Genomic DNA, 25,778 nt, shown 5'->3' with positions numbered 1-25,778 from the left:
ACAAGCATTTGTCAATCTGTTTTCTAGTTAGATTTTTTAAAAACTGTTTTGTATTATGTTTGCATGACAAACCATAACTGTTCTTTTGATAGTGTTGCATCCAACAAAACATAGAAAGCAGTTTTAAAAGAAGGAAAAAATAATCTCATGTACATGGATACAGTGCTCGTTAACACTGTCTGGCTGATTCAGAATTCCAGATTCCAGGTGCTCTGCCATTTATGATCAAGGCCATGGCTCAAATCTTGACAGAAGAGGATTATGAAGCATAATTGATAATGCTCTGTAGTCCTTGGGCTCTCAAACATTTTGTTCTTACAAATGCCTTTATTTATTTTCTCCATGGCAAGAGTAGAGGACAGTGCTGTTTCCTGGGCAGCTTCAGGCAGCCAGCCCCTGGGCCAAGGGCTCACATTCTTGACCTCATGGTATCCACACTCCAGTGGGAAGTCTCTTTAGCCCTGTCTGATATGCAGGGCACTGAGTTCACAGAGCAGGTGAGGGCAGAGGCAGGGTTTGAACCCGAGCTTCCCAGCCGGCTGTGTTGACTTCATAGCTTCCGAAGAGCATGCAGTGGTGATGTGATCGTGGCTTCATCAAGACCACTGTGGGATGTTCATGTGCTTCCCTGTCTGCCCAGCTGTCCGCGGCTTCAGCCCTTCACTCTTGCTCTCCAGTTTGCATGTTGATACCACTTCATAAAGACTTTCGTAGCACCTCCAGGGACTTTCTCATCCCCTTGGACCCCATCCTCAGGAAAGCTCTGTTGACATTGTCAAAGGATCAACTCTTAGCTTTCTTCCAGCAGAAGGACAGTGCATCAATTTTGTTTGATTTGAGGAACTGCTTTCTAAGATCCCAGAAGAGAAATCTAGAAGAAGAAAACTCTCTACTGTAGTTATACAATCAGATTCCCTTAAGGGGTCATGAAGGGCACCATGCTGAAAGGTCATGAAGGGTCACGGCAGGTGCCATGCCCCAGGTGCGGGGTCAGTCCCCCAGAGCTAGGATTTTGGGGCTCTCTCAGACCTGAGCATGATCACCATAATCAGGATAAGGGCTGCTGCAGTCTGGCCAGGGTCACGGCAAGCACCAGGAGAGTGTGTGCCCACCATAATACTGACACCAGCATCTCTCCGCTGTGCAAGGCTTTTTAGCTGCATTGTCCGAGAGATGATCAATTAGAGGTTGTTGCTCACAGACGATGGTCTCTGTTCTCCTTTTATCTCTATCCTGTGTCTGTCTTTCCTAGGTTACTCCGCCTGCCTTTTCCTCTTTTATTGTCTCTTTTCTTTCATCCCTCACTCCTATCACCCAAACTACAGACTTTCTGTAGAACCCAAGCATCTCTGTTGGTTTCTTTTTTCTTTAAATTACTAGCTAAAATGTTGTATTCTCTCTTAATTAAAAAAATAGATGAATAGACGATATCCTTCTTAAAATTTAAGACAAGTTGTTTTTGTCCTTCATTGCCCTTGATTTTTAAAAAGAAAAATTATAATCACTTATGTGAAGGAGAACATTTCTCATCTTCAGTGTCAGTGAAAATTTTAAATTTAGGAGGGAAAAAAAGACTCTGGCTTGTTCATAGTAAATAACACTAGTTTCCATTTTTCTTTGCTTGAGTTCCGTGCTAAAGGGTTTATTTAGGAATACTTATATGTTATTTTAAGATTTTGCAAAATCACTGTATATCACCTTTGTTTATTTAAATCTATAAAATGTGATTGTTGGAATTTTCCCCGCTGACTCATGTCTCCGTAGCATGAGAGCTGAATTCATACAATCTTAGAAGCATAAACAACTTTTACTTTACAGGGACTCCTGCATCCAGTGAGTAAATATATATATAAATTTAAACACACATGTACAGAGAAATGTTTGATTAAATGCCAGAGCCTTTTCTGAATACTTGTTTTTAAAAATGCTCTTCTTTCACTCTCTATAATCCCAACACAGTGTCTTTTGAATATGATTTCTGATTTCAGATTACTTTTGTCAGACACATGCCTTTTTAAAAAATTTCTTCATAAGAATGCAGTTAGGGAGAACACAAAACCCCAAACCCATTTTAGGGGGTTCACAGTACTCTTGCCTGGAAAATCCCATGGATGGAGGAGCATGGTGGGCTGCAGTCCATGGAGTCACTAAGAGCCTGACATGACTGAGCAACTTCACTTTCACTTTTCACTTCATGCATTGGAGAAGGAAATGGCAACCCACTCCAGTATTCTTGCCTGGAGAATCCCAGGGACAGAGGACCCTGGTGGGCTGCCATCTGTGGGGTCGCACAGAGTCGGACACAACTGAAGTGACTTAGCAGCAGCAGCAGTTCCTCCCAACTGACAAGTTGAAGATTTTCCTGTAATATTTTCTCCTTAGTGAAAACCGAATACTTTTTGAAGGATGGAGTGAGGAAAGAGGTGAGGGGCTGGACGACTTTCCTGTTCTGTGCTCGGTAAAAGAGATCATTTTAAAAAATAAATAGACCCAGTGGTCTAAGTTTGAAAAACTGCAGGTCAGCTGCCTAATCCAGAAGAGGAAGCAACAGTGACGCCAGCTGTGCAGTGATGATAGATCCAAATTTGCAATGATTTTGCCCTCAGAGAGGCCTTCAGAGCCATATAAATGCATTTGTCAACACCTGGGATATTTGAACTCAGCCACTTCTGTTCTGAGTGGCTTTGAAAATTGTATTCATTGTGTGCCGAAGCTATGGGTCAACACTACCATCTCATTTTCAAAGAACTTTAGTTGAAAAGTTACTTGGTGGAAGAGTTCCTCCTGTTGACTTATTCAGGAAAAGAGATTTGCTGGACAAATCAGTGGAACAAGTTCATGAGAGTGTACCTGGGTGTCTTATTAGTATCATTTAATTCCCCAAACGTCACATAAAAAATATTTGAATATTCAGTTAATGGAGTAGAAAGAAAAAAGATGGTCCCATGTTATCTGAGGTGAATAAAGGAAGGAGTCGTTTAGATTCTAGGTCTATTATAAGAGTTTTGCCAGCCAGGCAAGGCTTCACGCTTTGTATGTTTAGGAAAGCATTTTGTGACTGAATATTAATTTGTGAAGAGGCTTGGGTGTCAAGGAAGTAGAGCTTTGTATGAATGAGGGGAATTTACATTAGATTGTCTAGACTCTTTTTTATTAGATTAAATCTCAGCAAGATGAGGTCAGGCAGGGTGCCTTACTGTCCTTTATTACTGTTTTTTTCTTAAGTGGAGATAATTTGGCCCCTAGTTTTGTTATGCCCCTAGCTATGGACACTCCCCAGTTTTCAACCAGCTCATTGACCAGCCTATGAACTCAAGAAAACAGTTCTTTTGGTTAATAGGAGAGAAAAAATTCTTATGGAATTAGGTATGCTAGGGCTTTAATACTTCGATGCATATTGTATGCTTTTAAGACCACATGTAGATAATAACTTCCCTGTCTGGTAATAACATTCAGCCATTTGTCTTGGTAAGTAATTAAAGCACCCTCCTGCCCTCCTACCCTGGGCCTCTAGTGACAATGTGGATCTAGGGAGAGCAAGCTACGTGTTGCTGTTAGAGTGAATTTGTTCCCTAACCCATCCCGTGAATTTCAATGCTAACAACAGTGTCTTGTGTGTGTGTTTTCTTTTCTTTTCTTTCCTTTTCTACCCTTTTATTATTTTCTTTTTTTTTTTAAATCAATGTGCTTTTTCCTATGTGAATAATTATATGTCTAGAAACAGCCATGGAGTGATTTTGCTGTTCTGAATGGGGGAAAGATTAATAGTGACATTTGGAAGGCAAGTATATTGTCAGATTTTAGCTCATTCAGTATTTTGTCCTTTCTGCATGGCTGTGGCTGCATCTTCTTTGTGAATATCATGCATTCTTGCAGGGACGGACTGAGGGGCTTCTGGCTCAGGCGGTGGGGCTCACACATGTCGCTTTTTTTGATGTCTCCCATTGTGAATGACTTCAGACTGGTCGCCCCCGGTTCCTGTTGTCTTGTAAGAACCGGCATTTGCACTGAGCCAGTATCAGCAGCCCATGCATGCCTTTTTTTCTGCCTGAGCTCACGTACACTCTCTGCCTCGCGCTGGGAGGATTTCTCTCCCCTCTAATATCTGAGGCCATGTACTGGGCCTTCTGCCTTTCTGCATTAACAGGGATCTCATTTCCTCTAGGACTTGCACGCGGCCACAGTCAACCCGGACCCCAGTTTAAAAGAGTTTGAAGGAGCCACCCTGCGCTATGCATCCTTGAAACTCAGGTAGGGCATTGGACTTACCTGCCAGAAGGTGTGGCTTTGTGCAGCTGGAGATTGCAATAGAATCCTAAGTCCCATTTTCTGTTTTTCTTTCTAGAAATGCTCCACATGCCGATGATGATGATTCTTGTAGTATCAACAGTGACCCAGAAGCTAAGGTTTGTAAGAAATGTGCTTTCAGTGACCAAGTTATATTCTTGCATCAGAATAATGACTTGGGATAATGGCCCAGGTTTTATAAACTATTAACCCAGAGCCACTTAATAAGCAATTATCCCTGAGTCCTCTCTCCCTGAGTCCTAATCTCCCTAACACTTAAAGTAAATCCTTTCAGCCAAGTTAGGTTTGGGAGGGTTTCTGTAATCATCACAACTCTGCTTGTATCTCACTCCATCAGTTCTTTGTGCAACACGATAAAATTATTGTTTGAACAGGTGGGCTTCAGAAGCCTTTGAAGATAAGCCAGGCTCTACCCTGCAATGCAGTGGAAGGGGAGTTGAACAGGTGCTCTGGACCCCTCACGCCCATCTCCTCCAGGGCAGCTCATACAGGTGCACAGTGAAAGCTCCTTGCCATCCCTGTGCTAAACACTGGCCTGTTTTATGGTGGAAAGTGAGAGTGAACTTTTGCTCTGGATTTCTGGTGCTGGGTATGAGCTGTTACAGTTGTACATTGATCCCTAAGAATCAGGGCCCTGTGTTTCTCTGTGCAGTTGCTCGCTTGATGTTCTTAAAGCTTTTATCTTTGCCTTTGTGTTCTCTAAGCAAAGTCCAGTGAGGCGGTGGAGAGTGCCCTGGGGGGCTTGGAGCCTTGGCTTATGCACAGTCCTGCCACCTCCCTACCTCTGTTTCTCGGCTCCCTGTTCCCCGTTTCTTGGCACCTCAGGCTCTGCCCACCTCCCTATCCCTGCCCCTGCCCACCACTTGCTGTTGCCTTCAAGCCCAGTATGGGGCTGGGTGTGAGCCTGGGGAGGGTTGTGTTAGGCACACAGTCTCCATGGTGTCTTAGGAAGGAGCAAAGTAGTCACCTGCCCAGCCCGGGCAGACAACATAGCGGTGTGATCAGTGGGTGACACAGTGGGGCCCCGCCCACTCCCAGTTCAGGTACCTCACATCCCCTGACACAGGTGCTGTAATAGAATGGAGGGTCGTCTGTTTACTGTGAGCTAGGGTGGTGGGTCCATGGGAAAGGGGATTCCTGGCTCAGTTTCCCCACTCTTGGCCAGGGCGTGGTACATCATCCCAGCAGCTGATGGTCTGTGGGGATGAGTGGCCTGTGGTGGTCTGCACTTACCCTGTAAGTATCCCCATCCTCAAGAGAGCACAGCAGTGAATACATGTAAAAGAAAAACACCATTAGGAATCTAGAGAAAGAATGCAGAAGAAAGGAAAAAGCTTCATGTCAATACTTTTTTATAGCTTTTTTCCCACTGCTTTTTAAACACGTTTTCATTTGCATCTTATGTAGCAGGACCTAGATATTCTTCTGAATCCCAAAGCAGATCTATGTCTATGCATAAAACAGCAAATAGGTTCCTGTAGCAGTAGTTAAGTGGGGAACACCAACCAGGTTCAAAACCTTAGCTCCTAGGCTGGAAGCTGCCTTATTGCCATTGGTTCTGTAAGAATCCCAGGGCTTGCAGTTGAAATCTCCGTTGCTCTTAATTTGCTGAGCTTCGTTCTAAGCACATACTGGTTGGATGATGGCTGCTCCAGAGCCAGCAGTGTTCTGAACAAGTTCTTGGTCTGCTGCTGACACCCTGACCTTTAAAGATAAATTGTATGGTGAGAAAGGGAAGGAACACAGGAACACAGTAAGGGGGGCTGTGAATAATTTGCTTTTCTACCAGGTGTTTTACAAGGGCTGTCAGCAAAGGCTGGAGGAAGAAAGGTGAGCAGCAGCATTATTTTGCTTTACCCAGAAGGGCAGGGTCAGTGATGTCTGTAAAGCTGAGTGTGAAACTGACGACAGTAGACCAGGAGGGTGATGCACGGAACGCAGATCAAATTAGTAACAGGAATAGGAGGTCTGGTTGAGCTGTTACCTAAGATGACACTTTCTCTTTTTTCCTCCCAGTTTATTGCTTACTGAATTCTTGACCTTCCCCTGTTCTATTGCCAGCATGTCTATTCCAGCACCTATTAGGAATTTATGTGAATAAGGAGGCTCAGCTTTCTCATAAGTAACTGAAGTTGTACTTAGTTCAAAACAAAAAGTGTATGTGTTGTATTATTTATTTTATATCCTTCTTTGTTCCATAAAAGATCTGAGAAGGCTTATAAGAAAACTTAGAAGCCACAGAAAACATAATGGATAATCAGTGCATCTGTCTGTACTGGGACAGTAGATGGAGTTAGGACAGATCAGACTGGGGAGAAGGAAAAAGCGTGGTTTTTCAGCGTATAGGACTTGGCATAGTTATGAACATTGACCTTTGGGTTCATCTTTGTGCTTCCTGGTGATTGTTTACATTGAGGATTCTTACAGTAAATGGTATGAATTCCTGTAAGGGCGTCTCAGAATCTTGTAAGAACTTCTGCAAACAATGTATGCTTCTAACTACCCCACTCCTCCCCTAGGTCTAGGGGACCCCAAGCCTGTTGGGGGGAGAGAAGGGTTTCAGATTCCTGCCCTCTGTGCCTGCACTGTGCCTGAGGTAGAAGCATCTCAGGTCCTGATGGAATGTAATGGTTTTTCCAGGGCTCTATTATAAAATAATTATAATAATGAACATTTATTGAGTACTAACTTTTTGCCAGACATAATCCTAAAGACTTCATTGCTGTTAACTCTCATCCTCACAAAAATTTAAGGGATTCAGTAGCCCAGCTACGTGAACCGTGAACTTCCAGATGTTCCAGCTGGTTTTAGAAAAGGCAGAAGAACCAGAGATCAAATTGCCAACATCCACTGGATCATGGAAAAAGCAAGAGAGTTCCAGAAAAACATCTATTTCTGCTTTATTGACAATGCCAAAGCCTTTGACTGTGTGGATCAGAATAAACTGTGGAAAATTCTGAGAGATGGGAATACCAGACCACCTGACCTGCCTCTTGAGAAATCTATATGCAGGTCAGGAAGCAACAGTTAGAACTGGACATGGAACAACAGACTGGTTCCAAATAGGAAAAGGAGTACGTCAAGGCAGTATATTGTCACCCTGCTTCTTTAACTTATATGCAGAGTACATCATGAGAAATGCTGGGCTGGAAGAAGCACAAGCTGGAATCAAGATTGCTGGAAGAAATATCAATAACCTCAGATATGCAGATGACACCACCCTTATGGCAGAAAGTGAAGAGGAACTAAAAAGCCTCTTGATGACAGTGAAAGAGGAGAGTGAAAAAGTTGGCTTAAAGCTCAACATTCAGAAAAGGAAGATCATGGCATCTGGTCCCATCACTTCATGGGAAATAGATGGGAAACAGTGGAAACAGTGTCAGACTTTATTTTTGGGGGCTCCCAAATCACTGCAGATGGTGACTGCAGCCATGAAATTAAAAGACGCTTACTCCTTGGAAGGAAAGTTATGACCAACCTAGACAGCATATTCAAAAGCAGAGACATTACTTTGCCAAAAGAGATCCGTCTAGTCAAGGCTATGGTTTTTCCAGTGGTCATATATGGATGTGAGAGTTGGACTGTGAAGAAAGCTGAGTGCCGAAGAATTGATGCTTTTGAAGTGTGGTGTTGGAGAAGACTCTTGAGAGTCCCTTGGACTGCAAGGAGATCCAACCAGTCCATTCTGGAGGAGATCAGCCCTGGGTGTTCTTTGGAAGGAATGACACTGAAGCTGAAACTCCAGTACTTTGGCCATCTCACGGGAAGAGCTGACTCACTGGAAAAGACTCTGATGCTGGGAGGGATTGGGGGCAGGAGGAGAAGGGGACGACAGAGCATGAGATGGCTGGATGGCATCACTGACTCGATGGATGTGAGTCTGAGTGAACTCTGGGAGCTGGTGATGGACAGGGAGGCCTGGTGTGCTGCGATTCATGTGGTCGCAGAGTCGGACACAACTGAGCGACTGAACTGAACTGAGTTTCATTATTGCAGATAAGGAAACTGAAGCATAGGAAGTTAAGCAGCTAGTTAAATAGCAGAGTCAGGATTTGGCTCCAGAGCCCATGCTCACTAGACTGCCCCCAAAAAAGTCTCAATTGGAGCTTCACTTAGGGGCCACCATCAATTAATGTGATATACTCCAAATATATATATATGTATATTTGGAGTATGTATATAGATACACACACACACACACACACACTTATATACACAGAGAGAGAGAGGGAGAGAGAAATTTGAATTTTGCTCATTGGAAGCAAAGGACAAACCAATTTCAAGTAAACTGGTAGAGAATTATGACAGTGTGGACCAGCTTTCTGGTCTGACTTGAGTCAGAGGTGAAGTCTAGAAGTGAAATGGATGGGCCACAGGTTTTTTCAGACCATCCCTCAGTGGTGTCATTTCAACCAGGCTTTTGATAAAAAGTTGGACCAAAACAGGAGGAAGGACAGGGTCAGGGGGGCAGTGGTGGCTAGAGGGGCTCATTGAGTGGCTGGCAGTTGGCAGAGCCACACACTTTGGATGCCCCACGCACATGGAGCCCCTTTGGAGAAATTGAGGAGTCTCGCTGTGCTTCTCTGGATGCAGGGTCTCGCCACCCTGTGACGGAAGTGGGCCGGGGGAGACCCTGCAGGGAAGGCTCAGATAATCCTTCAGTGCTGTTTCCAGCAACACTAAATGAAATTATTTTTTACAAATTGGGAATAAGTCCGTTGGTTTAGAACTGACATTGATGAGTCCACTTTGGAGGGGTTCTCCATCGCCACTACCCCCTGGCCTGTCCCATCTGCCTCTTGGTTTCTCCTTGCCTGTTTATGCTGCTGGGGCACCTAAGCAGGCAGAAGTGGCAAGATGTAGGTTCCCAGATGTTCAAGCTTTCCATAGATCTAAAGATATCTAAAGGGTATCTTTAGTTAGCCCTTTCCATTCTTTTTAATTTGCCAACAACCCAGGAACTGAGGGCCCCATAAACAAGCAGAAGGTGTCCTTTCTTTAGGGAAAAAAAAATATTTAATTTCATGTATGATGGAATTCTCAATACAGTCCCTGGAGAATAAATAGATTGTTAGAGAAAGTGTCTTCCTTACTCCCTCAATGAAACCTAGTTGCTGGAAAAATAAAAGTTGTTTTTAGGCCATCAGGATGTGAATATTTCAAAATTCCCTCTAGCCACTCTGAGTCTAAACATCCTGATAATCAGTTGCTCAGTGAAAATCTAAGTACCATCATAAATGATCTCTTCTCCCCACACTACCCCCGCCTTCCCACAAGAGCAAAGTATTTTTATAACTCTGACAGTGTTTTATGAGCCGACCTACTTTTTTATACAGCGAATGTGTTTTTTAGTTGATTGCCGTGTATGCATAAGTTTGTATATAATTCTGAGCTCTTTAGCTTTTTCTTTTAAGATAATTATATAATTTATACAAAAGTCACCAAGACTGAGTTTCCATATTACCTTCCACCTATCTTCCCATAATAACATCTTCAAAATCAGGGACAGTTATCCAAAGTAAGAAAATAATATTGAGACCATATCACTAACTAAAATAGGCTTTGTTCATTCCCATTTTCCAGTGTTTCCCACCGATAGCCTTTTTTTGTTCTAGGACCTAATCCAGGATACTACATTGCATGTACTGAGCTCTTAAAAAATCATTTTACCTGTTCCTTTCCACAGTTCTCAGATTTATTATTCTTAATTCTATTAATACTATTCTATTTAAATAATTGCACCATAATCTGTCTAGATACCCGGTAGTCATACAGTTTCCAGTACTACAGAGCAGAGCTACAACTTCATAAAAATAGGTGGCTTTCTTTCCCTTTAAATCATTGCTTTGGTACAGATTGCTGAAACCAGTATTACCAGGTCAGAGGCTATCAGCTTATAGCTTCTGTCACTTATTGCAAAATTGTTTTCCAGAAAGGCTGCAGCAGCGTGTCATTCCATCTGTAATACCCCAGAAGACACCTTTGTCCGCTGCCCACTGTCCTCTAGGCTTTGCCATTTTTACTTATTCACATTATTAGTTATATTGCATGTGAGCTACTGCCTCCTACTTTAAATTTCCTCCTCTTAAGTTATCAACTAGGACATTTGTTGTGTCAGTTACAAAACCCTGCGTTTATTAAGGAACTCCATGTCTCTGTCCTTTCTTGGCTGTTTTTGCCTCTTGCTTTTCTGTCCATTTTTAAAATGAAAACTTTGGTTTGGGATAATTTGAGATATACAGAAAAGTGGCAAAGATAGTACAGAGAGATCCTATATTCCCATCTCCCAGCTTCCCTTTCTTTTACGTAACCGTAGTGCCCTTGTCAAACCTGAATAGTGGTACAAAACTATTACGAAAATCTTTTTTAATTAATTAATTTTTTTTTATTAACTAAAATCTATTCTGATTTTACCAGTCCTTTTTCTAGGTCTGTCTTTGGTTTCAGGACAGCACAGGGTGTTTAATCTCTCTGCATTTTTAAATTCAAAACTTTGTTTGTAATCTAATTATTTTTTCTTTGTCTGTTTTGTGTCACTTTTCCATGTGAAAATTCTGTTTTTAAACTTTGCATTTTATATTGGAGTATCATTGATTAACAGTGTTGCGTTAGTTTAACGTATATGGCAAAGTGACTCAAGTTATACTTATACATGTATCTATTCTTTTTCAGATTCTTTATGTGAAAATGTTTTTTAAATGTTTGTAAATCCAAACATTTTGTAGATAATCGCCTTTTGTGCTTCATTTGTCAAGAAGGCAGTTTCTTGCCGTGTTTGGGTGGCCATGTAGCTTGCACTTATCAATGTCCATAATTCTGCATCTGCCCCTGTGCTCATCCTACCTTCATACCTTAAAATCCTAATTTAGCCCTTTAAAACTTTCCTTTTCTCCTGGCATATGGCTTATTGCTGGCCAAATGCTTGACTAGAATGAGTAACACTAAGATACATCCAGTTATAATTAATCTGTTGAAAACTGAATGCTTTGAAAAATACATACTAACTCCTTAGAATTTCTTCCCTTTGTGTCACTATGCTGGACTTCTGTAAAGGAGGTGTTCTGCCATCTCGTGGACAGTATTAAAAATTACATCCATAGAGAAACTGGCATTTCATCTGGACTGAATTGCCTGTAGCTTGTTCAGCCACTCGGTTGTGTCCGACTCTTTGCGACCCCATGGACTGCAGCATGCCAAGCTTCCCTGTCCTTCACCATCTCCTGGAGCTTGCTCAAATTCAGGTCCATTGAGTCAGTGATGCTTGTAGCTAGAAATGACATTAAAGATGGTCTGATGGGTCTCTTACAGGTGAAAAGGTAAGCTCCAGAAATTTTGAGTACATAACTTTACTAGGGTCACACAATCAGTGGTGGAGATGTATTCGAAGGTGGTCTCCTGGGCCTTTGATCACCCCATCCTTCTGTCTTCTCTGAGTGTATAATAAATCATTTTCAGGATATTTGTGAGGAGAAGTAATTAGATCGGCATTTAGAACACTGCTCTTTGGCATCCACGACAAAGGAACTGGGTAAGGAAGGTGGTATTGTCCCAAGCATTAAATTATCTGGGTTTCAGCTTCCTTGGCTGTAAAATGAATGTGTTATTAAGTCACTTCTGGTTCTGAGGAATGAAGTCTGGTTCTGAGATCTGAAGTGGAATGAGCAGTCCTGATCTCTGGCATCTGGAGATGAAATAGTTCCGACTGCTCTGTCTCCAGGTCCAGAGGGAGGGCTGGCTTGGAGGGTTGGAGGCAGGGCTGGCTCCCTTTTCTGACCTCACTCTCCTCCTGCACCCTGCACCATGTTGGACCCTAACATGCAGTTTTCCTGCAAATGCAAGGCACCATGGTTATTTCCCGTGTATTACAGATGAGAAATTGGTGCTTCAAACAGGTTAAATAATTCTTTTATCACAGCCAGTAACCTGTGGAACTGGGACTCTAGGTTTGTTGCAGTTGACTCCACAAAGTCTCAGTTGGTGTCCACCCACTCCCAGTGACCATTTCCGTCTGTGTGACATTTGGAATGGAGGTAGCAGGAATATTGGAGGTAAGGCAGGGTAGGAGGACCAGAGGGTCACTGCTTCAGGACAGACCCCTCCCTTCCTTTCCACCATCCCCCACATTCACGTGGTCCAGTCCTTTTCAATGCTTTCAAACTTTCCTGCCCACGTTGGCAAATTCGAATTCAGTTGTCCTGGGACCAGACTGCAAGGTACTGTGATTCTGCTAAGCTCTAGCGTGCTGCTGATGCTGCTGGTCTGTACACAACGTGCTGTCAAGTAGCAACAGTGAAAAGTTTGAAATCTGGTCAACAAGCTTTGTGTTCATGCATCCTCTACAGTCTTTGTATCCGGGACCTCCCAGTTCAGGCATGGCCACTTGCAGCGAGTTCTCAGTGTATCAGGGGTGTTTTTCCCAGGCATTGCTTTTTGTGAAAGCGTTGCTTGTCTCTTTCCTCTTTTGTTATACCCTGGCCCAGATGGAGACAAAGGGGGAAGAGATGATACAGATCAGTAGGTCTGGTAGAGACACTTTCAGAAATGAATGGTGAATGAACTTGAGATTCCAGTATTTGTATGTGAGATTTATTTATCTGTGTCCTCCCTTGGTTCCTCTTAGAATAGATTTTCCCGAAGTAATTCTATTAGTGGCTACTGACTAGATTAGCACTAATAGATAAACAGGAAGGGTAGGGAGTATCTTTTCTCATTCAGGTTTATTTCTGGTCTTTGTAGCAAATTCGTTGTCATTACTTAGCATTTATATGGGATTTTTTATGTCTGTATAGTTCTTAGAATTGATTTTTGTTCACATGGCACTGGATTTTTTTCTTTCAGAAATCCTCATCTGTGTGAGAAGCTTGGGTTTGATTTCTGTTGTTGACTCATTGAGTCAAAAACATTTATTGAATCCTGAATGTTAAAGGAGAAGTCATGTGTTATAATGGCCAAGAGCATGGACTCGGGACCCCAGCTGTTTGGGTTCAAAGCCAGACTCTGCTGGTTACTTAGCTGGGTAATGTTGGGCAAGGTACTTAGCCTCTCTGTGCCTCAGTTTCCTCATCTGGAGAGTGGGAGTGATAATAGTGCCTACCCCACAAAGCTATAGCAAACATTAAGTGAACTGATACAAACGTAACATAGTATGTCAAGTGGTTAGAACTATCTCAGTCATACTTTCTGCATTAGCCACTGTGACTCAGCTCTCGCAAGGAGGAGTGGCCATGACCCCTGCCGTCAAGGGGCCGACAGCAAACAGGCAAATTCAGTGCTGAGCTCTGGTGCCGTGAAAGGATGCTCTGCCAGGGACACCTACCCTGGCTGGGAGTAAGGATGGCTTTTCCAGAAGGAGATGAGGCCTAAACCAATGAGTGTACTTGGATTGCAACGGGATTTGGTGATTCTCTTCCCAGACTTATTGATTTATTTATGGCTGCACTGGGTCTTTGTTGCTGCGTGAGGGCTCTCTTTAGTTGCAGCAAGCAGGGGCTACTCTAGTTGTCCGTGGGCTTCTCCTTGCAATGGCTTCTCCTTCTCTTGACACAAAGCATGGGCCTCAGCAGTTGTGGCATGTGAGCTCAGGAGACCAGGGATCGAACCCATGACCCCAGAATTGGCAGGTGGATTTTCTTAACCACTGGACCACTAGGGAAATCCTCCAAAATTTAAATGTAAATGCAGAAGATTAAAAAATAATTTCATGTGTAATTTTGTGTTGATTTTCAGCAAATGCTTCTAAGAACAGGTCTGTTAAAATGAGACCATCTGTATTTGTCCAGTACTGCAGATAACAATTGTTTCTGCTGTCTTTTCCTATGTACATGTGTAATAAACTACACCAAAACATGGTAGCTTAAGACAACTGTTTTGCTCAGGAAACAAATTTGGTGGATTCAGGAATTTGGGAAGGGCTCAGTGGTGCAGTTCCTTTTCAACCCACATGGGGGCATTTGGGAGCAGGTGAGGCTGGAGAATCCACTTCCAAGATGGCTTCTTCACTCTGGCGCCTGCTAGCTCAGTGTTCCTAGGCGTCTGTCTCTCTTCATGTGGCATCTCCATGGGGCTTGGAGTTCTCACAGAGTGGTGGTCTTTGGGTAGGCAGGTACACTTCTCATGTGGTATCTGGCTTCCAAGGAGTAGGAAGCTGAAGCCACCAGGTGAGATGAGGCTGTTTCAGGAAACAGCCCCACATCACTTCCACCCTACTCAGCGGATCAGAGCAGTCACAGCCCAGACCCGGGAGTGGAAACCCGGGCTCCGCCTCTTCAAGGAGAATGTCAAGGTCATGCTGTTAAGAGCATGTGGGACGGGGGAGCTTTATCATTGACGTCTTTGGGACATACAGTCTATGACAGATGTCATTCTCACGTTTTAGTCATTCAGGGAAAATGCCCTCAGTGAAGGGCATGGCTGTCAACACAGTTGAATCAAGAAACCGAGGCACAGAGCCAAGGATGAACATACCAAGCCTCGGCCAAATGAAATGGCTTTCAGGTTGACATTCACGAAGAGAAAACAAGGACCATCTCATGAAGCCTTAGGAGAGGTGGACGGAGCACACAGAGGCCGAGTCATCTGCCCAGGAGTGTATAGCTGGTCTGGGGAGAGCAGGACTCAAGCCAGGCTCCTGACTGTGGACCAACATGATTTTCTGCTGAGCAGAGCAACACTCGCTGCCTCTTGGACACTGAGCCAGTGGCCTTCAGTACTCATTTTGTCTCCCAGCCCAGAGGACAGCTTTTGTGTTTCTGAGACTGTTTTCCTCCCTTTATTTGCCAACATGACCATGCATAATGCTGCGTTTCCAGCAGAACCATGGCTCCTTCTCTCTTATTAACTTCTGGTCACTTCGCTTGCCTGAATGAGCAGTCGAGGAATTGGCAGCCGTGTGAACCCTGGGTTTTGAAAGGCGCTGTTGAAACAAATTGCATTGTTATCCCACTGTTGGCAGCTATGCCCTGCAGTGGGCAGGTGCCTGGAAGGCTAATTAAGGAGAGGCAGACTTCCTCCTTCTCCTGAAGGAAGGAGGCAAGTGAAGTGATGGGCAACCCCCAGCAGCAGTGGCAGAGGTGGGCGTCCTGGCCCCATGAGATCCTGGCCGAGAATTCTGGGTTGTGGGTGGTCGCAGAGCTGAACAGCCTCCAGAGAAACAGCAGCAGCAGCACCTGCCTTCATCCAGCGGGGCCTTCCAGGGAGAGCCAGCTGCTCAGGACCTGGGGGTCCTGAAGCTAGCATTCCAAGCAACACATACTGGGCATTATCTTCTCAGGACTTAATTCTGGTGCCAGTATTGATGTAGTACTGTGGCCATTTCTTATTTATTTTCAGTTAATGAAATTGACAAAGAAACAATGGTTCCTCCTAGAGCACTATTAGAAAGATTCAGACACTGAGGCATTTAACTAAGCCGCACTGTTCTCTCACTCTTTCACCTCCTATTTAAAATCACGTTAGAGTATGAAGCCACAAGTATCAAAGACTAAGATCTTTCACTGTTCAGGTTCTGGTGCTTTTAAGGAAATGGTTTTAATAGTCAAGCTTGTGTATTTTCAGTCTCTTAAATTGACACCAAGAGTGACAGCCCTCAAATTGTCTGCAACCAAGTAATCCATCCAGTCGTTCTGTATATGCTATACTTAGTCAACAGCTATGGTGTGCAAGATGATATAATCAATCAGATCAAGGAGGGGAGCAAAAGAAAATAATAGCAGAGACAATGGTAGTCTCATTTAAGAATGACAGTTACGATGTTATTGAACTTAAAGAAGGGAGAAATAATTTGCAGCTATAAGTGGAATTTCAGTTGCTTTGTGTTGAAGGAGACATTTGAGATCAGTTCGCTAAGCATAATCCATAAATAGTTTAACAGCGTTAAGTGTCCATCAGCAGATGGATGAAGAAGATGTAGTATATCTGTGTGGTGGAGTGAGTCCACAATGTGAGTGGACCTTAAGGGTGTTATACTAAGAGAAAGACAAATACTGTATGATGTCTCATATGTGGAATCTAAAAAAGCTGAACTCATAGAAACCAAGTATCCCCTGGTGGTTGCCAGGGGCTGGAAAATAGGGAAGTGGGAGACGTTTAAGGGTACATACTTGCAGCTGGGAGGCAAATAAATCCTGGAGCTCCAATATAGTGTAGTGATTATAGTCAACAATACTGTATGGAAAATGTCAAAGTTGCTAAGAGACTAGGTCTTGGTTGTTCCCACCAGAAAAGAGAAATGATAAAAATACGATGTGATAGAGGGGTTAATGAACACTACGGTGGTGATCTTACTGAAATATATTAACGTATCAGCCTGTTGTACCTTAAACTTACATCAATGTTATGTATCAATTATAGCTCAATTTTTGACTATTTAAAACAATTCAATTTGACCTTAAGAAATCCTCAGACTGAAAATCAATTCAGTAAAACTGAACCAGCACATTCTTAACCCAGATCTCCAGCCAAACAATGCTACAGTTCACCTCCTGTGTGCACAGGGCAGAAAGGTGTCCCTTCACGTTCCTTTACAGTCGCTCATTCTCTCAGCAGACCTGCTGCTCAAGAAGGAGACATGGGTCCCCGCCTGAGGCCCCCTTTTCAGCTCCAGCCACATGCGCAATGGTCGGTTTGACCAGCATACTACCCCTGTCTCTAACAAAGCTGAAATGTTGGCCTATTATAAATGACACATGGACCCTAGAAGCCAGAATATATGATTTCTCAAAAAGCCTTTCTGAGAGTTGTGATTTTATCAGAGCTGTGAGATCAAATGAGAGCAATGGCAACCTAGAGCTTATTTTATAGAAAATGTCAGTTTTCCCTCTTCACCTAATGCTATGAGGCAATGCCACTTAGTAAATAAAATACCTTATAAAGAAGACATCTCTCCTGCTTCAGGTATTCTAATACATGTCTGCCACGTTTTGGTTGAGATGTGGAAACAATGAAATGAATGGATACCCAACGTAGACCTTCATCGTTTGGCAACGGTAGAGGGTGGGTGGAGAAGGTAACTAACAGCTCTGGCTCCAGCCATGTGCTAGGCACACTGCTGGGCACTTTACTTGCAGTAGGCCATCTGATTCTCGGAGCAACCCTGCAAAGGAGGGTGACATTGTTCCTCCCATATTATGGATGAGCAAATTGAGATTCAGAGACCCCAAGTCACTTTCCTAAAATGACAGATCTGTTCTGTGGATGAATTTGAACCTGACTGAAGCCGACTCTAAAGCCTGCGTTCTGATAATACCAGTGATGATCACTGACGTTCATTGAACATTTAGTGTGTATCAGTTCAGTTCAGTCGCTCAGTCCTGTCCTACTCTTTGCGACCCCATGGACTGCAGCACACCAGGCTTCTCTGTCGATCACCAACTCCCAGAGCTTGCTCAAATTCATGCTTAGTGTGTATGGGGTACACATATACCAAGGTGGTTTGAAGCTAAAGTCAGAAAAAGCTCGTTTCCTGTCTTTCAGGCTCATCTAGCACCTCTGTGAAAGGCAGTTGCAAACACCCACATCCTGCTTCCAGCGCCTGCTTCCCGCAAGCCCTATGAGCTGTGTTCTCTTATGTCTCCTATATTTAGTTGAAACTGGGGCACAGAATCCTGCCCACAGTTCCACAGCTGATAAATGGCAGAGCTGAGATGTGAACCCAGGCAGCCTGGCTTCAGAGACCAAGCTTTTCATTTCTGGGCTGTGCTTCCTCTCATGGAGGTGGGCCTTCCCATGGCCTTGCAAGCATGCCATTGGAAGATTGAGAGGAAAAAAATTATCTTGTGTGTGTGTCTGTGTGTGTGTGTTTCAGTGGATTGTTGAAGCAGCTGAATCCCAGTGAATGACCAAAGAGGAAAGAACAGCCAGAGCCTTTGTCCCTAATGTAGGACCATGTTCCAAGGGGAAAGGGTATGAAACAGGAGTGAGAATACCTGGGTTCTGGCCCCAATACTATTGTGTGACTTTGTTAACCTCTCTGGACATCACTTATCTCATATGTAAAATGGGATGGCACTAATGCCTAGTCTGGGAAACTCATAGTGTTACTATGAAGACTAAGTAAGATGTTATAGAAATGCTTTGATATATATGACATGTGATTTTGGTCTTCCAAGAGTTTCTTTAGAAAATTCTGATGTAATGGTTCCCAGCAGACCAATCAGCCATGGTGAATTATTCTTTTTTGCTGCTGTGTGGGTCCCATCAGCTAGAGGCAGTGTGGGGCTGAGCCCAGTCCCAAGCATGCCATCTTTAGGCCACCCTCCCTCTCTCTCTAATCCAACTGGTTTGGGAATCATTTTAGCAATTGGCATATTATAGCGTGCCGTAATAGCACCCCACTCCAGTACTCATGCCTGGAGAATCCCATGGGCAGAGGAGCCTGGGAGGCTGCAGTCCATGGGGTCACTAAGAGTTGGACACGACTGAGTGACTTCACTTTCACATTTCACTTTCCTGCATTGGAGAAGGAAATGGCAACCCACTCCAGTGTTCTTGCCTGGAGAATCCCAGGGACAGGGGAGCCTGGTGGGCTGCCATCTAAGGGGTCGCCCAGAATCAGACACAACTGAAGCGATTTAGCAGCAGCAGCAGCATGTCATAGCTTAAGTGAAGCAGGATTACTTTAGTTTCTTCAGACTTTAGAAAATAAAACAAATAATGTCTGGTAACACACTGGTTATTAATGAAAATGCAGACAGTACCAGCTTATACAAGTTATATGAGGGATTTTTAAATCTAATTTTCAGAAAGGAGATAGTGACGATAGGAATAAAGAATTCCTCTGTGTCAATGGGGTTGAGTGTGTGGTGCCTCATTTAATAGACAAAACAAATCCTGAAACAGGTTTTTAACTGGTTGTTGTGTGTGTGTGTGATTTCTCACTTTACACAGAGCATATTACTCTCCCCTTCTTCTCTATGTTGATGCACATTTATGTAAATCCTGCATCAATTCAGAATCCCTCGGCGGTTCAGCCCGGATGGCAGTGACTTGAGTTCAGTAATGAGAGTCTTCTCTTCGCAATGCCCAGGGAGAATCCAAGCCTGAGGTTGGTCTCAGACCTCTGAGTTCTAGTTGAAAAGCTTTGGGCTTCAGCCACCAGGAGCTTTAGATTAGCTTTAAAACAAAACAGAAACAAAAATTCCAAGGTTCTCTGTATTATGGACATCAGAGTTGCCCTCCTTTTACAGGAAACTCTAGATTGTTCCTTCCGTGGTTGCTACTTCTCCCCAATGTTTGCAGTGATTTCAGAGATTACAAAGACTGCCAAAAAGTAGGGGATTGCAGCAGAGTCTGGCCTGGAGTCTGGCCTGCTGCCGTTAACAGCATTAAAGCACTTATATTGTCCGCAAGATAAGTGTTGATAAATAATGTAGCACCTGTAAAACATTTTCCCCAAAATCTTTTTTAAAACTTATTAAAAAGTTAACACATGGGGGCGGGGGGGAAATTGACACAGGAAGCTCAGAAATTCACCATCGGCCCATAGTTGTTTTGGCATCACATTTATGCAGAACCTCCGTGTTCCTCTGGAGCTCTTTGCAGACCTCACTCTGTGGAAGGTTCAAGTCTGCCGAGATGAGCGCGTGCCAGCGCTCACTTCGTACTGGGGGTTGGGGGTGTGCTAGGTGAAGCTGGTCCTCGTTCTCCCCAGAGGGAGCTGTGTAGAGTTCAGGTAACGTGATTTTGCCAGCACTGGGGCCCTCCACATTGTTAATAAGTGAAGAGATTCTCAAGACAGAAATAAACATTTTATTTTGTGTCCTCTTTTATGTGCTTAAGTGGAACTACCTTCTTCTCCTTCAAGATGTAAAGACTCTTCCCAAAGCAATTTGAGAAGTGGGACAGTTGAGGGTCTCATGTATTATTGGGGAATAAGTTTCAAAGAGGTTGCATTTTGCATGCAGAATCATAACTTAGATAGCACCTCTAAGCTGGTCATCTCTGTTGAAACAGGGACATCACTGGGGACGGTTAATTCAACATCCTGCTTTTAAAACTTTGCCCCTGGGGTGAAGAGCCCAAAGCCCCCTTGGTAGAGTTTCCTTGTTTTATCCCTTTATGTTGAGAAGTTCATCTACCTCGTTACAATTCATGCAAATGCATTCCTTTTTATGGCTGAGTGTGTATATATACGTACCACAACTTCTTGATCCATTTATCTGTCGATAGGCATCTGGGTTGCTTCCATAGCCTAGCTATTATAAATAGTGCTGCAATGAACATTGGGGTACATGTATCTTTTTCAGTTATGGTTTCCTCAGGATATGTGCCCAGTAGTGGGATTGTTGGGTCATACAGTAATGTTCTTTCTTTCTTTCTTTTTGGCTGCATTGGGTCTTTGCTGCTGCCCTTGGGCCTTCTCTAGTTGTGGTGAACAGGGGCTACTCACTAATTGCAGTGGGCAGACTTCTCATTGTGCCAGCTTCTCTTGTTGCCAAGCACAGGCTCTAGTGCATGTGGGCTCAATAGCTGTTATGCACAGGCTTAGTGCTCCATGGCATATGAGATCTTCCTGGATCAGGGATCAAACCCATGTCCTCTGTGGTGGCAGGCAGATTCTTAACCACTTGACCACCCGGGAAACTCCATATGGTAGTTTTATTCCTAATTTTTTAAAGAAATCTCCATACTGTTCTCCATAGTGGCTGTATCAATTTATATTCCCACCAGAAATGCAAGAGAGTTTCCTTTTCTCCACACGCTATTATACAGAGTGAAGTAAGTCAGAAAGAGAAAAACAAATATTGTGTATTAACACCTATATATGGAATCTAGAAAGATGGTACTGATAAAATATTTGTACGGCAGCAGTGGAGATGCAGAAATAAAGAACAGACTGTGGACACAGTGGGGAAAGAAAAAAGCAAAAGTGAAAGTTGCTGAGTCACGTCTGATTCTTTGCGACCCCATGGACTATATCGTCCATGGAATTCTCCAGGCCAGAATACTGGAGTGGGTAGCCATTCCCTTCTCCAGGGGATCTTCCCAACCCAGGGATCAAACCCAGGTCTCCCACACTGCAGGTGGATTCTTCACCAGCTGAGCCACAAGGGGAGCCTGGGGAAGGAGAAGGGAAGAAAGAAAGAAAGAAAGAGAAGTCACTCAGTCATGTCTGACTTTTTGCGACCCCGTGGACTGTAGCCCACCAGGCTCCTCTGTCCATGGGATTCAGGCAAGAATACTGGAGTGGGTTGCCATTTCCTTCTCCAGGGGAATCTTCCCGACCCAGGGATTGAACCCAGGTCTCCCGCATTGCAGGCAGACGCTTTAACCTCTAAGCCACCAGGCAAAGAGAGAGTAGCATCGAAACATATATGTTACCATATGTAAAATAGATAGCCAGTGGGAATTTGCTATATGATGCAGGGAGCTCAAATCAGGTGCTCTGTGACCTAGAGGGGTGGGAGGGAGGTTCAAGAGGGAGGGGACATACATTTACCTATAGCTGATTCATGTTGATGCATGGCAGAAACCAACACAGTATTGTAAAGCAATTATCCTCCAATTAAAAATAAATTTATTTTTTAAAAAGCACAATCGCAAAGTATAGAATTAAAAAAAAAAAGTTCATCATTCCCTCTCTCCAAATTCTTGTCATTCTAGAGCCCCTGGTCATTACTTGATACCCTGTGTAGAAGGAGGACTTTGGGTTGCATCTTCCCCAACACTTCCAGCTACTTCTCCATAGCCTTTCTCATTCTTCTCTGAAAAAATTAATCCAGACTTCCTTCACCTTTCTTTATAATTTATATTGCTTCAGTTAGTTTTAGTGACTTTCTTTAGGAGACCCTGCATCTTCTCATTAGAGGAAAAAAATGAATCGACAGATATTAAGTGCTGCTGGTGTGTGTGGCGCTTACCTAGGCATTGTGGGGGATGAGAAAGAGCACACCCAAGGGGTCTCATCTCAGGTGGCTCCTGGGGGAGGTGGCAAAGGGGAGAATCAGAAGACCCCATTGCCTACCCACACCCGCCACTCATGGACCGGGAGACCCTGGGTGAGTCACTACCCCTGGATGGGCCTCATCCGTCAAGCAGAAGGGACAAGCAGAACTTTCAGTTTGGCTCTGAAAACAAGGCTCAGAGGCTACTGGGGCATTAATTCAAAGAACAGCAGAGCATTAAGAGATGAGCTACTGTTTCTACAGTGAAAACCCAGGAAAGAGGGAGGTGAGTTTGTTGATGAGTCTTCTCCTTGAACTTGGACCAGCAGTCTCTGGCCCAAATCACTGGACCTTCACCCCAGGTCCATTCAAGGGGTACAGCTGCAGCTGTCACACAGATAGCATAATCAGCTTTGGGCAACATCAGGTGCTGTGGAGACCTGGGGTCCCCGCCCCCTGTGGCTGGGTCCCCTGAATAATGCGAAGTTCTCTCTCCCTCTTTCTCTCCTTTCCCACCAGGAACTCTCTGCTCCTATCTATGAGTCTCTGTCATATTTCTTACTACCATCTCAAAGCTTTGTGACAGCATCCAGTCTGCAGAGTCACTTCTCCTCTTAGAACTTTGGGGATCCATTGCCTTGCAGCATTCTCTGGGCCCCTCCATGGTTATTTTGTGTGATCCCAGGGTTAATCCTAGAGTAGTTTCCAGTTTCTGAAGTTACAGGGTTCCTTAAGGCTCCCTCTTCCCTTGTGTCCCCGCACTCACAGGACACAATCTGAGTTACGTGAGACACTGGCGCGTTACCTGCTTGTGAGGAGGGGCCACAGAAGGCCTTTCGGTCTGTCCATCTTGGCTGTAGTCCTAATACATCTGTTCCTCAGATATGTCGTCATCTCTAGGAGTAAGTTTTTAGCTTTTATTCTGGTCTTTGCTGGAAATTTGCTCCATTTTAATTTTTCAGCTCTGTGTACATACATTCCTACCCTATGAATTCAATAGAGCTAATTTTAAGCAAAGCCTTTAAAATAACTACTTAGAACTCTCTTTTCTTCTTGAATTGCTGTAAATGACTTGGAAGAGCATCTGCTCACATTCTCTTCATCTTTGCATCGCACTTTGGTGCCAGTTGGTCAGGGACCATCTCAGCAAATGGTGGTGACTAAGGAAGAATTTGATGAACGACCTTCCATGCCCACTACTCCCCCACAAGGCAGAAACTCATTCTTGTTGGCAGCAGCTCTGCAGCTCTCTCGGGACCCGAGTTTACTTGTTTGTAAAATGAGGTGGCTGGGCTCCAGGTCCCCAGGGCCCTTATGCCCTAGGTCTCTGCTGTGGGTAAAGGCTCTTCCTGTGTGCATGCTGTGTAGACTTCTAGGAGTCGGCTTTGCGAGTGAGGATCTGGTAAATCTCCCTTTAGGGTTGATCAAATCAACAGCTTTGCTTCTAACTGCGGTCTTTGTAGGTCTTCACATTCGATGAGTTCACTGTGTTCATCTCAGACCCTTTGTAAAAAGTTGTAGATATTTTGTTTCTTGGTGAGCAGTGCAGTTTTAAAAAAATCTTTCTTATAAGCCAACAATAAAAACTACAATCAGTCCCAATAATGATGATGAGTATAGCTTTTGCGTGCATGCTAAGTTGCTTCAGTCGTGTCTGACTCTTTGCATCCCCATGGACTGCAGCCTGCCAGGCTCCTCTGTCCATGGGATTCTCCAGGCAAGTATACTGGAGTGGGTTGCCATGCCCTCATCCAGAGGATCTTCCCGACCCTCTCTTGGATCGGGAAGGATCAAACCTGCCTCTCTTGTGTCTCCTGCATTGCATACAGATTCTCTACCACTGAGTCACCAGGGAAGCTGGAGTATCAGTTCAGTTCAGTCACTCAGTCGTGTCCGACTCTGCAACTCTATGAATCGCAGCACACCAGGCTTCCCTGTCCATCACCAACTCCCAGAGTTCACTCAAACTCATGTCCATCGAGTCGGTGATGCCATCCAGCCATCTCATCCTCTGTTGTCCCCTTCTCCTCCTGCCCCCAATCCCTCCCAGCATCAGAGTCTTTTCCAGTGAGTCAACTCTACCCGTGAGGTGGCCAAAGTACTGGAGTTTCAGCTTTAGCATCATCCTTCCAAAGAACACCCAGGACCCCTCTCCTTCAGAATGGACTGGTTGGATATCCTTGCAGTCCAAGGGACTCTCAAGAGTCTTCTCCAACACCATAGCTCAAAAGCATCAATTCTTTGGCGCTCAGCTTTCTTCACAGTCCAACTCTCATATCCATACATGACTGCTGGAAAAACCATAGCCTTGACTAGATGGACCTTTGTTGGCAAAGTAACATCTCTGCTTTTGAATATGCTATCTAGATAGGTCATAACTTTTCTTCCAAGGAGTAAGCATCTTTTAATTTCATGGCTGCAGTCACCATCTGCAGTGATTTTGGAGCCCAAAAAAATAAAGTCTGACACTGTTTCCACTGTTTCCCCATCTATCTGCCATGAAGTGATGGGACCAGATGCCATGATCTTGGTTTTCTGAATGTTGAGCTTTAAGCCAACTTTTTCACTCTCCTCTTTCTCTTTCATCAAGAGGCTTTTTATTTCCTCTTCACTTTCTGCCATAAGGGTGGTGTCATCTGCGTATCTGAGGTTATTGGTATTTCTCCCAGCTGGAGTATAGATTTTACCAAACACCAAATACTGTGCAAAGATTATATGACATGTATGAACTCACTTAACCCTCATAGTGATCATCTTCTGTGCTTGGAGAAGACTGCAGAGCAAGCCTCTGCCTTCTTGTAATTTGTGTTATGGTGTGCGGAGAGAGAGAAATAGCAAAAGGTAGTAGTGTCCCAGCCCTGCCTAGCCCCAGGTCTCCAACCCTTAGCCTGGAGGGTGCAGCCTATCTCCTGACCTCAGGCTCTCTGCACTTTCTGCTGGATCAGCAACCCCTCTAGAGTTCACATAGTCATCTTGCTTTCCCTGCAAGATAAAATGGCCAACTTTACATGCAGAACTTGGGTATTCATTATGGTTTTACTCTATGCTTACTCTGCAAATAAGGCTTCTCAACTCTGCAGTAGCAGAAATGAAATCAACAGTGTAAATCAACCATGTGGACCATACAACTCGCCTCTCGATCTTTTCCAAGACTCCCATAGGGGAAAACTAAAATATCATTCACACTTCTGGGGAAGAAGAATAGTTTCCCAGGAGTGAGGACATCTGCCACTTCTCTGCAGAAATAGGAATGGCTCCTGCCAGCCTTGCTGCTGGGCCTGGATGGGCGTGGGCTCTGCCTCAGGCTCTGAGAGTGTGGGCTGTGAGCCGATGTTTACTGCCACAGACTCAGCTTCTGTTGGCATTCGAGTGTCTCCAGCGGCAGAAGTTCCCTTTTGTCCCACTGTCCCACCAGGAGAAGTTTCTGTGGTTACTGTCAGATCAAGGTTCCTGGAGATGTTTTGTGGTGACTCTGAGCTCTCCCGGGCCTTGGGCTGCAGCAGGCTGGGCCATCTGCGGGAGGCTGTTACTGGGTGTTTGGCTGGTGGGATTTGAAAGTGCTCTAGCTGGAAGGGTCAGACATCAGGTTTA

General features: G+C 44.2%; 1 protein-coding gene across 6 annotated transcripts in view; it reads left to right on the top strand.

Annotated features, from left to right (window-relative positions):
• Nucleotides 1-25,778, top strand: part of APBB2 (amyloid beta precursor protein binding family B member 2) — a 376,132-nt gene that overhangs the window by 263,473 nt on the left and 86,881 nt on the right. For 3 of the 6 annotated variants that reach the window (XM_040238096.1, XM_040238097.1, XM_040238095.1), the window contains exons 8-10: nt 3,719-3,781; nt 4,166-4,251; nt 4,346-4,406. In XM_040238096.1, the coding sequence (XP_040094030.1) occupies nt 3,719-3,781; nt 4,166-4,251; nt 4,346-4,406 (210 nt within the window). The remainder of the gene's footprint in view (nt 1-3,718; nt 3,782-4,165; nt 4,252-4,345; nt 4,407-25,778) is intronic. The other 3 variants (XM_040238101.1, XM_040238100.1, XM_040238099.1) reach the window with 1 other exon arrangement.

Source organism: Oryx dammah, unplaced genomic scaffold, assembly GCF_014754425.2.
Source record: "Oryx dammah isolate SB20612 unplaced genomic scaffold, SCBI_Odam_1.1 HiC_scaffold_3, whole genome shotgun sequence".
Lineage (NCBI taxonomy): Eukaryota > Metazoa > Chordata > Mammalia > Artiodactyla > Bovidae > Oryx > Oryx dammah.
The sequence above is the reverse complement of the archived record's forward strand: the minus strand, read 5'-3'. Positions and strand labels throughout refer to the sequence as shown.